At 44.7% G+C, this 18,264-nt stretch overlaps 1 protein-coding gene across 22 annotated transcripts in view; it reads left to right on the forward strand.

The window, feature by feature from the left end:
• The window catches only part of LOC147335864 (receptor-type tyrosine-protein phosphatase delta-like), a 418,922-nt gene that overhangs the window by 297,409 nt on the left and 103,249 nt on the right, over window positions 1-18,264 (forward strand). For all 22 annotated transcript variants that reach the window (XM_086283190.1, XM_086283253.1, XM_086283206.1 and 19 more), the window contains one exon: window positions 16,696-16,881. In XM_086283190.1, coding sequence (XP_086139316.1) covers window positions 16,779-16,881 — 103 coding nt within the window. In that variant the 5' untranslated portion in view covers window positions 16,696-16,778. The remainder of the gene's footprint in view (window positions 1-16,695; window positions 16,882-18,264) is intronic.

Raw genomic sequence — 18,264 nt, forward strand, 5'->3', positions numbered from 1 at the left:
CTGGACTAACATTATTGTCATGATATAGAAACAATGCTAACAAGAGATATCAGATCCATGTTATCGTGTAAACAAACAGAAAACAGTCTTGAAACAGTGAGTACAGAGATTGAGCAATCAGGACATTCATGTTGTATGTGATAAACATGGACCCAATATGGACTTCATTACTAAGTGCTTGAGACCAATGTAGCTCAGTGGCCCCAGACAAGTAATTAGAGTTCACACTGAGGTTTGACTCTAAAATACAGTCATTATCGCAGCAAAAAATACAACCTTTCCAGGTCACATCACTTTGTTTGCAGCAGTAAAAGTAGTTTATTTCTGTATTGTGCCACCATTATAGTAGCCCCAATTCACTTACCAGCATTTTATGGTGCGCAGAGTGATCGGGGGCGACTGAGAGCTCCAATAAAAATGTGGTAACACAATTGGCCCAACAAAAGGTAACTGAGAGCGTGACAATTTTTGTGTGGAGTTTGTGCTCGATTACAGCATAATTTTATATACCAGCGTATGTGATGCCTGCACGCAATAGTTGTCATCACCCAAATTTAACAACTGTCTTATGACCGAAGGCCCGGAACCAAGGCACCAAATTCTTTACGGCCCCCCTAAGAGCTAATCAGCCATCTTGCAATGAAACACAGGAGTTTATATTGGCTTTTCCCACACAATGGTCCCAGTGTACGCTTGTTGTTGGGCTCAAAGGTCTTGGCAAGAATAAAACTCATCCTGTTGCTGTCATGGTGATCACTGAATGTGGGCAGGGGAAAATAATGCCATAATCTGGGAGGAACAAAAAGAAAAGGCCCCAAGTATTTTGGCAGCTCCAGACTGGACAGAAATTTCACACAACTATGAGTAAATGTCCCTCGAAAAACATTGTCCTTGGAATGTGAGATTAGCTGTGAATTTATAATCAGCCCGACTTTCCTCCTGCACAACTTCTGATTCAGCAGAACGTTGTGTAAATATGATGTCTAGCCACTTTTCAGGGGCACAGTTTGTAGTGCGCTACTGAATTGGATGTGTTTTCTGTTTAGAATGGATGAAAAATCTGGTACACAAAAATTCTACTTATTTTTTAGGTAAAATATTAGGGATGTTTCTCATGAGGGTATTTTAGACTAAGCTACTAAATGCTGCTTAAGCCTGAGCGTTTTAGTCCTCCTTTTGGACTAAATCAAATGATGCACTCCCTCTTGCATTTTTCCCGGGAGACACCGCTTGAATGAGGACACGTGGGAGGAACCTGCTCAAAATCCTGACTTTCAGCATGTCGAACATACAGGCTGTTCTTTATAAACCTATACATTTCATCAAAAACACCAATGAAGGGGAAGAGGAGGATGACCCTCCTCACATATACACAACACTCCTGGCACCAGCGCCAATTTATCACACGTAATTTCCTCAGCTCTTGACCTCTGACCTCTCCCTAGGGCTGTGTTTGTATTGAAGGCGAGGTGCCGCTGTCTGAACTGTCTGTCTGAAATCTCTCTAGAGGGACACGGCAGTGTTTGCTGGAGAAATATGCTGCTTAAGCCACTGGTGGTGGCTCCACCCTTGTGCCCAGCATGTGTTGATGTTTCCGTGCGTGTATGTCTATCATTGTCTCCCGTGTGTTTTATGCATGCTGCTCATTAGCCAGACAATGGCTACTTACAATGAAATGTCATTCAGAGCACTGTGTCAGCTAACCCCTGGGATGAAAGACGGAAGTGGGGCAGGACAAAGACATGTGCTCAGAAAGAAAGGAGAGGTGAATGTGAAAGGAATGATAGGGAGAGTGCACCGAGAGTTCAAGAAGAAGAAAATGCTCCATGTGTTTAACAAATGACAAGGGGGCTTATATGCATTTGTACATTTTTGCAGATCCTTTTATAGAAGAAATTGCCAGCAAGACTTCAGTCCAACCCACCACCCTGCTTCTGTGAACAGCGATCTCAGAAGTGAGATTGGCCCTGACCTTGTGTGCTTGTGAGACCGAGCAGAACAAGAAGAGAGTGCCACTGCTCCATGCATGCACCGGCCACGCTGCCGCAGCCCCTAACTGACCCACTAGCTCCATCCAGTGCATGCTTGCTCTACATCGCCGCGTCTAGAGGCAGAAGGTGGGGAGGGGTACAAGATTAATGATGGTGCTAACCGCGTATTTATCATCCGACTGGAGAGTAATGCGACACCTTTCTAATCTGAATATATTTCATTGGGCTGTTATGGCACTCAGCCCTGGGCCGCATGTATGCGCGAGAGCGCGCTTTCAGGCTTATGTATGTGTGTGACTCAAAGTGTATTTGAATGTTAATCATATCTGCACGAGTTGCCCGAGATACCGAACAGGCCGCCATAAACGCTGGCGCTATCTACCCTGGCAAAATGGCCCTGTGGTAATTAGATAAAGATGAAGTTCCTCTTTCCGGCACGCTCCGGCCACGCTCCCCAAGATCCTTTCTTCTGATTCTCAGCTGCCTTATCACCCTTCTTCCAGCCTCCTCTCAATCTCTCCGTCTGGTTCTCCTACTACTTCTTTTTTCGCCACTCAGCAAAAATCGAGATAGATGTCTCCTTAGCAGAGATGGAGGGATATCGAAAGCGCAATGCCAAGATGGGTCCTGATAGGGCCCACATTGGGCCTCCTGTTAGATTGAGTCCACCGGGGCTGCCAGAACTGTTCAGGAACTTTGGAATAGAAACAGCCTATTTTAGAGGATACTCTGCTGTGGGCGTTTTCAGATGGGGAACACAAGTTGAGTAGGTAGTTTGTCCACACACAAATGTTAAATTATACAACAGCTTGGCTTTCTTGTTGTATAGAGTGTTACTCTACAAATCCATTAATGTAGAAGAATATCAAAAAGATAGCAGCAGTCTGCATTCATGCTTGTGGTGTAAAACTGTGGTCACATGCACATGTATGATGGGATTACCTCGAGATGTGTTGCCGGTCATGGGGGTAATTTAGTTAATTCAATATTCTGAATATATACTGATGTTATCAAAAATTGAACATGTGGCGCAAGGTACAACCTCAGGATTTCGGCATCTTATGGCAGCATATAGCGTTTGACAGTCACTGCAATGGCATAGCCGTCAAAATTTTCATTACAGAAGGAAATGCAAACATGGGCACGCTTTGTTGCACAAAGGGCTTTTCTCTTGGAGATTACGACTCTTGCTTTCTTGTGTATCCCTTGCCAATCTTCCATTTGTGTAAGTGAATATATTCCAGACTCTGAAGCTTGTTGCACGTTTCATTGTTCGTGGTCATTGTAAAGCAACAAAAGGCAGAGAGAGAGAGTCATACGACGAGTCTTCAAGTGAGTGATTTGGATGAGGCATCGCACAAACTAACCTACCCACCTATCCAAGCTTACATTAAAGCGGTCACAGAAAAAACAGCACCTCGAACGCCAGATGAAAACAAGGTTCATGTGCCAGTTATACCGACGGCATCCACTGCTGTTTCGTTTTTCCCGAATTTCTTTATTTCTACGGATTACATGGACACAGTATCTGCCTGTTTTATTAAGCCCAGTGCATCAGAGGTTAATAACATAAAAGGGAAGCTTTCATGCTTTTTCAAAATTTTCTGTCATAGAAATATTGTTGTAATGGCATGTGCTCACATTTAACATTCAAATTTTCAAATAACAAGCACAAGTAATCCATGTGAATCACAATCACAGGTGTCAGATCCTCTAAATGTGTTGTTTCAGGCTCTTTTTCCTACCCTTGGCTCTGTGGCGTGTCAATAAAAGTGGTGGTCTCAAGTACACCTACTTGATGGTAAAACCTTCTGTTTACAAAGGTGAACCCATTCAGAAAAATTTGGTTGAAAAGAAAGAGTGCGTTTGAAGATTGAACAGAGATGAACTGAGGTGCTGCAGTAAGACTTGGTGATAAATATCAGTTACTTTAAACTTCAAATCATGCAATTGTGCTTTAGTAGAGTCCGTCAATCACACTGATGCTACGTTGACTTTTGAGTTTGTTACAATCGGAGGTTGAGCAGCAGATTTCTCTCCTCCAGTCCTCCACTAAGTCCTGGTTCCCTCAAACCCTGGCATGTCAGAGAAGAATGGAAGTCTGGTGCTTTGCCAACACAGACAACACATGATGTTTCAGTGTCATCACAGCCCTGAGCATATTTGGCCAGACTTCTACTCACATGAATCCCGAGAGGAGGAAGGGACAGTTTATCTGTTGCAGCTAGCAGCTGGTGTCTGCCCTAAAGACTTTAACAGCCTCCAGCCAGCATTGCCACTTCAGATGCTAGTCATTTAGCAAACGAGTCAATCATGCGCAAGCAACTGCTAGTGACTTTTCGGTGTCCCCAGCGATCCCTGATATGACGACAAGGGGGCAAAGCAGAGTTGCGGTCTGCTAGGTCGTGGAAATCAGGTCGAACTATGGTAGACCCAGCAAACTATCTGGGTCTAGCATTCTCTGCTAATGATGGTCACTGCTGAAACTGGTGATAATCACAAAAGATCTGGGGACCCCAGTGTGGTCCAGATTCCAGTGCAGTTCATTGATTTTGGCCGGTGCAGGATTGTATATCTCATATTTACATGCTGCAATTATGATTTGAACTGGCATTCATATGTTTTTCGATTGACCCATAGAATGTGAATATAATGAAAGCTTTGCGCACAAAAGACTATCACTGTGGTGGTCTTTTTTGTGTTTTTGAGAAACACTTTTAGGTAACCTGAACAGCAGAACTGGAGTTTCAGTATTAAATTGAAATAAGAGACACATAGGTCTTGTATCTCATCTCGTGTTTGACAAAGCTGTTTTAGATATGCCACTAGGAATCGAGGAGCCGGCACGAGCTTGACAGCTGACAGTGTTAGTGGCAGTAACTCATTTACTGTCTTTTACTGTTGGGATGAAGGACAGTGAATATAAGAAATGAACAATATGCACACGCATTTGCCTTCTGTTGGATTAGGTTAGCTTAATAGACAAGGAAATCATTACAGCTTTGTAGTGTAGCTCTTTTATTGCTTGTTTCAGATCCTGGTACTCTCAGCTGTTAGCCTTTGATTTGTAGCTTCCTGTGAATGGCCTTGCTGGTGTTATCCCAAAATAGAAGTTGGGACAACTGGAGCAGAATTTGCATTGTATAAATAAATCGACTGAACAAGTATTCTTGGATTCAATCAAGTGGCAAATACTGGAGTTTATCACCTGTAACGATATATATTCTTAATGAAGTCAATCTTTCTTTCTTTGTAAATACCAACAGTATTTTTTCAGTGCACTGACTTTTGTAGCAGCACTGTTACATAAAGATGTAATGCAACATAGATTATTGAAGGTTAAATAGTACTCTTGAATGGAAGGGTGAACATCTCCTGGATATACTTACACAATCGTGTGGCAAACAGTCCTAAGTGCAATGTAAACAAAACTAAGTGAGAGACCTTGTTGCTAACAAGGTAACCCTTGAATTCAAGGTTACAGTCTGCTGTGGTTCCAAAATGCACACTCAAGCATATGCACACCAATGTCCTCGCTAACCCACACATACGTACACATCAGTACACAGCAAGCATGCACAGACAAATACATCTCTCTCCCTGTAGTGCCCTCCTTGGCAAAATCTCAGTGCCAGTCTCTTAATGAAATGCTCAATTAGGGTCTTTAAATAGGTAATTATGCAGAGCCTAATCCCCTAGCTCCTAGGCCCTATCTCATTTAGATGACACTTGGGCTGGCGGAATGGGAGGGGCAGGCACTCGGGCCTTAGTTTCTGTCATCAAAGCCCCTCCGTGGTGGCACGGGCGGCCCCGTTAATGATAAGGCACATCCACGCAGTCAGTCAACAGTGAGGGCCACTGGCAGCACGGGAGAGATGGCAATGTCAGGCTTGACAGTGTCTTAATCATGTTTGCGAGCGTTCGGGGGCGGATTTGTATTGGGTTGGGGGAGCATGTAGAAAGGTTTCTAAGAGGGTGTTGGATGTAAAGTGAGAGCAAAAAAAAAAAGACTTGTTTGTGTAGCGTGGGTTCACATGCTGATTTTTTGAATTTTTTTTTCCCCCCGGACAATTACCAAGTTAATTTTATATGAAGGCATGAAGACACGGAGAGAGAAAATCACTCCCAAATGTCAAACTGTGCTTTTTCTTTGCTTGAATCCAGGCATTGACAGAACGGTTTTGATTTTGTACTCTGACATTTGTTTGAAGGTGGCATTTGATTTGAATTTCAATCTTCAAACTGTGGCTGGAAAAGGATTATCCATCTGTTTTCGGCAGCATAATAAAATGTCTCGTTCCAGCGCTACAATATACCATCAGTGACAGGGAACTACTCCCCCCCCCCTCCATGTGAGTGTGTGTGTGTCTGGTAACATTGCAATGGCAAACATTTGTCTTGGTGAAACGACAAAGGAGGAATTGTTGCTTTTGCCTTGGGGTGAACCATTTCTTTCTCTTCACCGAGGTGCACGGGCAGCCTAAACTGCTTTTCATGAGAACAATAGCTTAGCTTGGCTAAAACACCTTTCAAGGGCGTCCAAGAACTAATAAAAGTTATAATCAGCAGCTCCCGCATCAAAGCGCTCAGTAAACTTTAGTAAGGATACTCGAGCTGCAGAAACATTGAAACAGCTTTCTAAAACGATGCTCGTCATCACCCACCCCCACCTAGCATGTCCTCTAACAGTCTTATCAGGATATAGATGGAAAGGCAGGAACAACACAATTTCACCCCTATCTGTGTATTCAGCAAAAACATTTCATATCTGTGATAATAATTTTTTTGTCCTGTTGCCCTCCGTATATGCACTGATGAATTTTCATGCAAAAAAAAGAAAGCTTCGATAAGCTGCTGCTTCTAATGGACCCTGCCTGCTCTTTTACTTGTTGACTCAGGCTTTCTTATTAAATCTCAGTCATGGCAAAAACAACACTGGCTGAAGTCCAGCGAGAAACAAGAGTGGCTGTCAGCTTTGACAAACATTCTTGCTCTTGAAAGTAAACATTTTAGCTGCACTGCCTTAAAGGCCGCCCTAACTTTCTTCTGATTGGCTGATCCTTGCAAACAGAAAGTTTGAATAGCAGGCGTGAGGAGATTAAGTGCTTATATGTTGTGCTCTGACCCTTAGATGATCATATTGGGGATATCCAGGCTAACAGACGTCCTACAAAGCTGATTTTTTTAAACTGTTTAATGTGAGCAACGCTCATCATAACAGGGTCCGCTGTAATGTAGCTTAGATGATATGTCGGTGTATGTGCAGATGTGGGGCAAGTGCCAAAAACTGACATGAAACGGCCCCTAATATCTTCATAAGACTAGATCTCCGCTTATGAAAACATCTCACCCCAGGTAAACGATAGCGTACAGTGTGCTAGGCTAATTGAAGGGAAATTCACCCATCGTCGCCTTAGTGCACAGCCATAATGTGGCGTTACATTTGAGCTCAGGGTAAATCGAGGCAAATTAGCATTTAGATAATGGAAGACACTTGGCATTTTAATTATTTTGCTGGCCTATGAGTATAGCGTGGAGGCCCCCAGCGCCTCCTTACATCCTTCATGTGCGCTTAAGTAGTGTATTTACATACCAAACGGCTTGGCGTGCGTACAAAAGCCACTAAAATGTCACTAGCGCACAATGTAGCTCGGTGTGTCAATTGTTTCGAAAAGATAAGGAGGCACATTGCTGTTGACTTATGCCATACGTATTAGGGGGCAACACAATTCCCGGCGCTGTATTATTCCGATATTTTCAATAGAGCTCTGTTCTAATGTTTTGTGCCGCGTCGGCGAGTGGCAGTGGAACGCTGTTTTGTCTGTTCGAGGGCTCGGCACTTTCCATAAAACGGCGTGAGCTCGGGCTGGGAACAACCTCCCTCTCGCCCTCCTTCCTCTCTCCCATTCCTCTGCCTCACGGAAGTGAGATTATTCATCCTCCCACAGACCGTTGCTGTGTTGGGGGTAGATGTCAGAGTGCCAAGAGCACACGGTGCAAAGGGTATGCGTGCCCGCTCTTCTGCTCGTGTGTGCCCGAGTCCACGTTTGCGAGCGTGTTTGTGTGGGAGTTGTGCGTTTTGTTTTGGCGTTTTGTTTTTTTTTCTTTGAGCTGCATCGATTTGCTTGGACATAGTCCTGAACCAGAGTGTGCACATTTGAGGGTGAGAAGAGTCTGCCATGTGTTTTATTCACATTTTGTTTTTCTCTTTCACCTGCTGTCATCTGTCCAGCTGCCTCCCTTTCAGGAAACAATACCTTCACACTGCCAGAGCGGTCTCGCGGCTACCGCCCTCTCCTCTTCGGCAGCGCGTGATTTCTCTCTGCCTCTATCCCTCGTTCCTCTCTCTCCCATCTCCCTCACGCAGCCTCCGTCAGGCGTACGAGCACAGGCGGAGTGTGAAAAAGCTGGCAGTGAGGCACATTCCCTCGCTTCCCTCCCCTTGGTCTCCGCCTCTCCTGCTCTTTCACCCTACAGCGTGCTCTCCTCTTCATCTCCCCTTTCCTTCCTTGCCTCCTTCCCCTATCCTCCTCTCCCTTCTTTTGCCACCTCTCTGCCTCGTTGCTCCCCTTATCCATTATATTTCCAGCCCTCTGCTCCGCCCTCTTCTCACTCCCTCTTCTTTTTTTTCCTGCTTCATAATATGTAACATGATTTAGCCCTCCCCAGTTCATGCGGCGTAAATTTAATCCCATCCATTCCTGGTTGGCTGCTGCTGCTGCTGCTGCTGTTGCCGCGTCTACAATTTTTCTCTTCTTTCCCCCTCTCTATCCCGCCACACTTTGTGCACCCAACACAATAGACTCCTCATGATTCAGCCTGTTTGCATGATAACAAGTTCTTTCCCTATGCTAAATGGTGATACGCAAGGTCAAGCACGACCCAAGTGGCACATGCTTGTACTATAGAAGCCGCCCACGCCGTGACAAGCAAATGTAGCGCAAGAGAAGGCCTCCCAAAGAGCTGGCAGTCATATGAATAGTTTACACAGCTCGCATGCATCCCAAAAGGCTGATTGTGCTCTGCTCTGGTTTTATGCGCAGCCCATTCAAACGGCATTAGTGACGTCCATTAGCGTTCAATAGCAAGTGTGTTTGTTGTGTCAACAAGGTCAGCGGAGGTGATCCAAAAATGGCGACAAAGATGAAATAGATTACTTTGGCTTCTTTGTTCCCCCTCAACCCTCACTTTGAAATTCCCAAGTGTCTCCGAAGCTTACCCAATAGCTCCATAACCTTGCACACGTGTGTGTGTGTGTTTGTGTGTGCGTTTGTTATGCCTGTGCGTGCACTGTGTGTTGGTATGCGCTCAAAGAGCAGCACAACAGGGCACGGGGATAATCAGTCACTAGACTACAGGTCAGGGTCTTGCACTGTTGGTACCATCCATCTGAACCAAGCAGCTGCTGGGAAACATGGCGGGAGGAATGAGATGAGAGAGAAAGATGGGTGAGGACGGGGAGAGAGAGGGAAAAAGTAGCAAGGTAGATCAGGTGGAGAGAAAAGTCAAGGAGAGGCTGTTGAAAACAAAAGCGAGCACACACACACAGACAGAGTGGAGGCATTCCTGAGCTGACGCCGTGCGCTCCTTTAAGTCATACCAAAAAAGCATCAAGGTCAGTCTGGGTGGGCTGAGTTCACGCAATGATAAAAGCTTGCTCTTGCACCCATCAAGGTAATGGTCTTAAAACTGCAACTCAGCTTTTGTTTTTGTCTGCTCAATTGTGTACTTTTATTAATATTATTTTTTCCCTTTTTTTGCTCGATGAAGATGCATAACCTCCCATTTTGGCGGTTAATGTAACAGAAAAACAATCACAGAAAAGGCCCAGGAGAAATAATTTGTATTTTACACTATTTCTGCTGTGACATTTTTAAAGTCCACAATCATTTTTGCTGACAGGGAAGAAGGGTGGGGGGAGGAAGTGGTTTGAAATCTCCTGGAAGTAATTTGCCACGGACACACAATCGAGTTGGGGTCGCGATAGCTTCGGCGTCCTACAGCCGCAGCAGGTGCTTTTAAACCAATTATTAGACAGACAAATGTCATCAGAGCCAATTATCTTCCCGCTGTGCTGTTTCATGTTGGGTGATCCATTCACAGGAAAACAAGATATAACCAGACATCAGCCCCAGCAACCGGTAGCCTTTGCTCGTCCGAAAAATTCGTCAGGCATCCGAGGCAGGGGCGTAAACCCCGATTTTCTCAAGCAAAAAGTCCGCCGGCACCACCCAGAGAATAGTTTATGGCCATGAGAGGCTTGTTTGAGGGAGGCGAGGGGGTAGAAGCAAATAAATAAGTATAGAAAATAAACTCATCTAATGTGTAGTTGTCAGGGTCTTTCATGTGGAGGCTGCACTTGAGGGCATAGCTTAGCTTAGCTTGAGGAATGTTATTACACATGCCGGCTGATCGAGAGCGATGTGTGAGAAAAGGCCTTGTCACTCGGTCTTAAATCACATCGCGGGCAAGAGAAAGAAAGTAGCAGTAAAGAGGGGGAGAAAGGAAAAATAAGGAAAAACAGAAGCCACTAACACAAGGGAAGAATGTTCATGAAAAGACAGAAGTACACATAAGAAAATGGCCTTTTTTTTAGAGAAGAGAGACTTTAAAATTTACAGGAAACCAAAAACATATTAGCTGTATAGCTGTAAATCTGGTCATTTGATGTTTGGGAAAATCCTTGGGGCGTCCTTCGCAGCTATCCTTGTGTTTCTTCGACGCAAGCTATTAAAAGAGCAGCGGTGCTAGTACACAGCAGCTTGCGATGTTTTAATTGCCCTTTGACAATCTGACTCTGTATACACTGCCACTCCACAGAGGTTTCGCTTTGATTGGTATTTACTCATTAAAAGGCAGCTTATTATGTTTGTGTGTGTATATATATGATCTGACAATCGTGGATGATAATACCAAACGTGGCCAAAGATTCGAATGATGACTTGGGTGGATGTAGAAGTCATCAGTATGAGAAGTATGAGCTGTTTCTACTTCTTTTGGTTTTTACTCTTAGAGCTGTATGATGTCAGTGGGAGTGGCTGTCCCTTATATGGTCATCTTACAGCTGCCCCGCCCACCTGCTGATCAAACCAAAGTGTAGCCTTAAGACGTCCCATTTCAGGCAGTCGATGGAGGGTACACTAAGGATTATTTTGGATTGTATCATGCAAAGCTACTGTGGTTGATTGTGAAAGTACAAGCATGGATCTGGATGTAAATGAATTTTAGTCCCATTCCTGCTATCCTCCCGTGTCCTTATTTAAATATTAAAAAGAATCTTGTTTTATTGTCACAGCAAGCAGTTGAAACACTGCCCAGCTCTGCTCGGATCGACTGGTCGTTTGTGGTATTCCAAACATTCCGTCTTTTCTTTACGTTTTACATTTGCATTTATTGGCTAGTATGAATGCTGATATAGAATCGAACAGAATAGCATCTCTGCTATACCCATCAAAAAAGATCAGATAATAAAAACAATAACAAATACGTTATTACTCCTAAGGGAATGATTATACAGGGCGCAATGGGAGTTGGTGCAAGTTATTGTAGTGTATGGGGGGACGATGGAGGCCACGTCTTGGGGGAAAAAGCTGCTCCGGACTCTGTTTATATATCGACAAACGGCTAACGGATTAGATAAGCCGGACTCTGAATATCGGCCTTCTTGACATGACTTTATGAACTTGCTCAGTGTTCAAGGACAGCGTGGTGGAGCAAATATACTCGTTGTTTACTAGCAGTATTTCATCTCTAGAACTTACATTAGCATCTCCGTAAGGCACCCACACTGTGCCATATTTTTAATTAATATCCAAATGAATGATGTGTTCCCTCATATATAAACATATATGCTCTGATGCACCTGTGTTGCTCATCTTTCATTTGAATACCCTAGAAAATCATCAGTAACATGGTTAAACCCTATCAAGACAAAATATTTATCGCTGTGCCATTGAGAGCATCCTCACTGGATGCATCACCACCTGGTATGGCAACAGCACCGCCTACAACTGCAAAGCTCTCCAGCGAGTAGTGCGGTGCTCTGAACGGATAATTGGAGGTGAGCTTCCCTCCCTCCAAGACATCTACAGGAAGCGGTGCCTGAGGAAAGCGGGGAGGATCATCAAGGACTCCAGTCACCCCAGCCATAAACTGTTCAGACTGCTTCCATCAGGAAGGAGGTTCTGCAGCATCCGGTCCCGTACCAGCAGACTGAGAGACAGCTTCTTCCACCAGGCCATCAGACTGCTGAACACTTCATAGACACCTCAGCTTCACTACTGGAACTTCAACATTATGCACTCCATACTGTATATAAATGCCACTTGTTTTGCACATATTCAACTCTGTATATTTTATATATTTTATTATTATTATTATTATTTTATTTTATTTTTTTACTATTTAATTTGTAAAAATGTGTATACACACACACACACACACACACACACACACACGTAGGAAAATATTTAGTATACACATCCAGAAATGCATACACTATTATATATTGTACATATATTTATTAGTTTCAGGTTGGCCATTCTTGTATTTTGCTCGTTTGTGTTGTTGTGTTTGCACATCTCTGTTGCTTGTGGGGCTCGCACACAAGAATTTCACTCGCATGTGCTGTGCCAGTGTGCCTGCACATGTGATGTGACAATAAAAAAAAAAAAAAAAAGTGATTTGATTTATTTCCTTGAATTCTTTAAGCTTTATTCCCACCCATCTATTACTGGTGCCTTCATCATGGTGTTAAGCTGGAGAATACAATTTTCATGCATATTAAGTCAACAGCAATTGGAGGCTGGTGGAATCTGTGTCGACTGCAGTTCTGCTCTGCTCTCCACCTTGCGTCCCCTTCGCTGCCACTTAGCTTCACAACAAGAGCTGGTCGTCTGATGCGGTTTCTCAGGCACGGGCCGTGTCTCCCAGCATCAGGGCAGAAATCACAGAGACCAGTGCAGTTATAGCATAGCAGTTTACCCCACTGTTCTCACAGCCTTGCATATCACTGTAGCTTAAAAGTGTGGCTGTGGAGGATAATTATTGCATTCTTTAACTTAGCCAGTCTGAAGATAAATAGAAAGCCCTGCCTCGTAAAAGGAAACGCATTCTTATTGGCTGTGCCTGTCTGGGTATGATACTGCTTTTTTATAACCCGGTCCAGTTCGGTTCACATCCTTCGTAGTTTTGCTGTGCTTTTGTCCTCGCATGTGTTGAGCTAATTACAGAGGGATTGGCCTTAATAGATTTGGTGGCATTTTTGTGGCCGCTCTGGTCTGTTAGGATAACATACCATGAGTCCGCCGTTTCCTTTCGAGTTCAGTTCAGTTTGTGCATGAGCCTGAAATTAAAAACACCCCATTTCAACATTCTCCGGGGCAGGCCAAAGCGAAATTAGTCATCTCGCGCTGAGGATGAGCATAATGCGGTCCAAATGCTACGCTCAAGCTCATGTTGAAAATGTTAAAAAACAAATAAATAATAAAAAATTGCACCGTCGGTTTGGGCCTTTGGTTTGTATCGAGCTCGCTAAAACAGTAAAACGTGGAGGAGGGCACGCAAAAGACACGCCGATGTTATGAAAACGCTGTTTTTGAAGCTCATAAACTATTCTGCCTGCATTTGTCCCTATAACAAGTTTATTGGAGTATGGCTGGAATATGAGATAAATATGACTGATTCTTTGTTGTTGTTGTTTTGGTTTGGTTTTTTTAGAGCCTTAATAATATTGCTTGTCTAAATAGACCAGAATACCAAACAGGCATGCTCAAATGAGAATAGAGCCCAGCCATTATGGAGAATATAAACATCCCACCCTCTTTTCTCTTTCACATTTCTGATAAGGATCATGGAGAAGGAGGGAGAGAGAGAGAGTAGACAGCTCAACGGCCCCTTTCTTTTTCTTGCCACACACTCCCCCCCCCCACCACCACCACCACCCTTTTTCTAATTAACATTGTGCATGTTGTCAGGCTTTGTTTAATAATGCATGATTGCTATCAGCAGCAAAATCCTTTGAATGAAACACTACTGAATGGGAACACAATAATACCACCGGGGGCTCAGGAAGAAAGACAAGACTGTTGGTGTTTTTTTTTTTTCTCCCCCTTTTTATTGTAATAAATGTTCAATGACAAGCATCAGTGCCACCAAATATATGAACGAGAAGATTCGCAGAGTGACGCCGAATGGCCGCGTTGAGGATGAAACGATCAAAGGTGATGCTGTTGGTTTACACCGACTAATGCATGCAGAGACGATGATGCGGATTTGCATGCACGCCCGTATATGTAATTGTAGAAGCTTCCACTCCCAAAAAATAAATAAAAAAATCTGCAGTATTTAAGCTAAATCCATTGTCGGTTAACAATGCAGTTGGCAAACTGCTGCCTTTCTGCCAGGTCTGGCAGGTGGCTCGTCACCCCCATAGCACATTAGGAAGGAATCTGCAGCACAGTTTACTTGTAAAAATGAACACTACAAATCAACAGCAATTATAATTGCTTTCATTGTTGGTATAAATTATGGCTGCGCTGGGTGCATTTTAGCCTACATTAGCTTCTCCTTCTATTTACTCACATGGCGTAGCCTCTTGGTTGTCTCACTAGCAGTTACACAACATACAGATGGTTTTGTTTGCCTCTATCAGCGTGCGCGTGTGTGTGTGTGTGTGTGTGTGTGTGTGTGTGTGTGTGTGTGTGTGTGTGTGTGTGTGCGCAAATGGGTGTGTATGCACGCAGGGTGCAAACAGAGAAGTGGAGGGCTGCCGAGTACTGTTTCTTGTGTGCTACCTAATGTCGTGTCATTATGGAAATTCACACTTCATTAATTAACTCAAAGGCTATCACTTAGATTTGGAGGGGCAGATGCGTGAAACAATAACCGGAGGAGACAGACGGCCGTACGCCGCACCGCGCCACGTATGGATCACGCTGCAGCTCCATCCCCTCGCGCTGCTGCTCGGGGCTTTTCAGTCCAGTTAATTCTAATCAGATTCACCGTCGCTACAAACACTGCTCATGTGAAAATTCTGTCTAGTGTTCTCAGATGTATGTTATATGCATACACGTTTTTGTTTGCGTGTGTGTGTGTGTGTGTGTGTGTGTGTGTGTGTGTGTGTGTGGTGTGAGCGGGGATGAAATTGCCTCAAATTGATTCCCTTTGCCACCCGTCCCCCCCCGCTCTTGCATTCGCTACTAGCCCCGCGATGCTTGGAGACAGGTAGTCGTGTCTATCTCCCCCCAACACAAATCGAGTGTGACAGGTGTGCTATCTTCCCGTCTTTTCTGCCATTTACAGCCCACAGAAATGAAAGAGGGAAGGCTAAGAACGAGACAGAGGATGATTGGTAACAGGGAAATGAGGTACTTTGTCATCATCGGGCCTAGTGATTGTGCTTAGGGGCTGCGTTTTTCCCTTTTTTTCCCTCTTTGCTTCCTACTAGTGAGTGGCGGTCAAATCTGCAGATAAACACCCCAGCGTAATAATACTTCTAGCAAAAGCCTTTATGTGCACAGTTACCAAAAACAATCCGAAAACGGATGCGCTTTTGATCTCATGGTGCACAAAGTGTCTGAAATGTCACGGTGCGCATAGCGTGCGCGCATCCAACTCCACCAGTCTCCACCGCAGCTGAAACAGCGGCTTCCCGCCGAACAATGCAGGCAGACGAGCTAAGATGCTAACCAGCGGTACAGTGTGTCATCAAAGCTCACACACTCGGATTAGCCGGGAGCCGTGTTATGAGCCGAAGACTACCGCACAGCATCCATCACTGAGGATCAAGCTCGGGCTTAAGCAAATGGATGACAAGGGATGGAGCCGGTCTGCGGCTAATACTAGCTCACTGTATCACATTGATTTTCACAGCCATGTAGTGGTCCTGAGATAAAAGGCTGAAACATGAATGGCAACGGCTCGTCGCTCTGTCTTACAGATTTTATTTGTTGTTTGTGCAGCAAACGGATAAAAGACTGAACCACACACACACACACATGGGCTCCAAGTTAAGCTACTCTACTTTGTATAGAGCTTTTAAAGAATTGATGGAAATGTTGTGTATGGGCTACAGATGAACGGGTTTAGCAAACATGTACAAGATAGCACAGTGTCGTTTACAGACAACTTTTATGTCCAGTGATGTTAAAAGTTTAAGCAGTTTTACTGAATAATAGGAAATCGCTTTTGCAATTCGGGATTCTTACTGCATTTCCTGGCTGTTGCTTCATGGGAGCGAGGCCTTCCTAATGTGAAACAGATATCGCTGCTGATCTGAGGTGGACTTGGAAGGTGCTCATATTATGGAGCGCATTTAATTGGCGCTCGTGACCGGAGCTGTGAAGACAAAATCATATTAACTCGCCCTTTCATCTGGGCGGTTTCTCCCTCTCTCTCTCTGTGGCTTGCACTCTGCGTCTCACTCCTTCTCATGCACACGTGCACACGCGTTGTGTGAAGTGACTATTCCATTTAGAGAACTGTCAGAACATACCCTGTGAGCACATCAGGCTCTTCCTATCCTCTGTCAGCTCCAGCCGAGGCTGTGTGGGGGTATGTCAGAAATGTGCAGGAATAGATAAAACCCGTGGAGCCAAACAGCTTTGTTTCATTCATTCTCCTCTCTCTTTCTCTCTCCTTTTTTTCCCCCCTCCTCATCCCCTCCTTCCTTCTCCCTCTTCCTTTCCCTCCTTGCCTCGCATAGGCTGTGAATACCCTGCATCTGAGAAATCAGACCAGACTGACTCACAGGGCTCTGTGAGCCAGTGCCACCGAGGCTGCCAAAGCATGCTGGTGCCAAGCTGTCCCACCATGCGCAGAGCCAGACCCACGCTGCTGCTGCCGCTGCTGCTCGTCCTGGGTCTGCTCCTCCACCTCGCCGACGCTCAAAGTAAGTACACCGTCCGCTTTCCCCACGGGCCTCGAGTGTGGTGTCCCGCTGGTTATGGGATGGGGACTGTTTTTTGAGTCATCTCTTTCATTTTTGTTTAAACATCATCATGCGCAGAAATACTTCCTGTACTGCGTTTGTAAAAACTTCACAGGCCTGTGGGTAAGAGACACTGTTTGTCTAATAATGTGTTATTATTTATTTCCTGAAACATATTTAAAAAGTGATCCCAGTCAGTGATGAGAAAACAGGCCCTCTTCCATCAGTCCTATTTTACTGTTCCCACTGTGTCTATGCCTCCTTTACACACACACCTTTAGTCCACAATGATCAGTCTCTTCATCTCAACTCCTTATTTTCCAGCTACTTCTTTCTGCAGTAAAAACCAGAAACGCTCACGCCTCAGCCAAGAATCTAGCAATGAGAAATCTTTGGAATTGAGTTACTTGACATCAGACACCTGCCCATTGATGTGTGACAACCGTTTTCAAACCTCATTGAGCTCTGGTCCTACACCAAAAGACCACCTCCCCCTCCCCCACATCATCCCCCACCACTTTTTTTTTTTTTTTTTTACACTAAGATCCATGAATCATTAGCTACTGGAGTCACAGTGAGATGAATAAAAAATTTTATTGCTCCCTTTGCACTGCCTGAAATCCCCTCAGTTCAGCTGAATATCTCAGAACGAAGGGCTCGTTCACCCAAGGTCACAGACAACAGAGCCAACGCAAAGTGGAATTGATGGGCGAAATTTTCAACTTTGTGCTTGAGAAATGTTCCCTGCAATCCGCTCCACTGTGTTTTATTTTTCTATTCTGTGCCCAACCCCCCCCCCCCCCCCCCCCTTACCCCCAAGCCACATATGTCTCTCAGCAGGGAAGAGGCAAACAGTTGAAAACGTCTTCTCCGTTTATTCCCCGGTTTTATGTGCAGCTCCGGGATTTATTGACACAATTTAATTATGGGACCTTCCCAAAATGGCATTAACGGTCGATAAACGTTACCATTGAGCGGGCTCTTCGGAAGCCATCTTTTCACAAACTCCCATCTTCCTCGGCGTAGTGTGAATTCACATAACATTTGCTCAGACAACCTCAGACAACTGCCTCGGTGAAACTTCCAGACATTCCAAATCTTGACGCCTCAGTGCTCGCCATTCCCCTGCAACCCACCCCCACCCCCCGATTAATTCCCTTCATTTGGCTGTGTGGTTGTTAGCAGCTGCGGCTACCCCCGTACCCTACTTTAACAGCTGTGCGGGGTCATCATTTCAAAGCCAAAACACACACACTTATCACGAGGTAGCCACAGCGCCTGTCTGCTAATGACTGAAGGGGTGTGTGGGAGTGAGGGAGGTCACGGAGACGCGGTGCTTGTTGT

Source organism: Aulonocara sp. 'chitande type north' Nkhata Bay, linkage group LG3 (assembly GCF_057382095.1).
Source record: "Aulonocara sp. 'chitande type north' Nkhata Bay isolate Kocher_YH1m ecotype deep benthic linkage group LG3, A_spYH_male_GT1.1, whole genome shotgun sequence".
Classification (NCBI taxonomy): domain Eukaryota; kingdom Metazoa; phylum Chordata; class Actinopteri; order Cichliformes; family Cichlidae; genus Aulonocara; species Aulonocara sp. 'chitande type north' Nkhata Bay.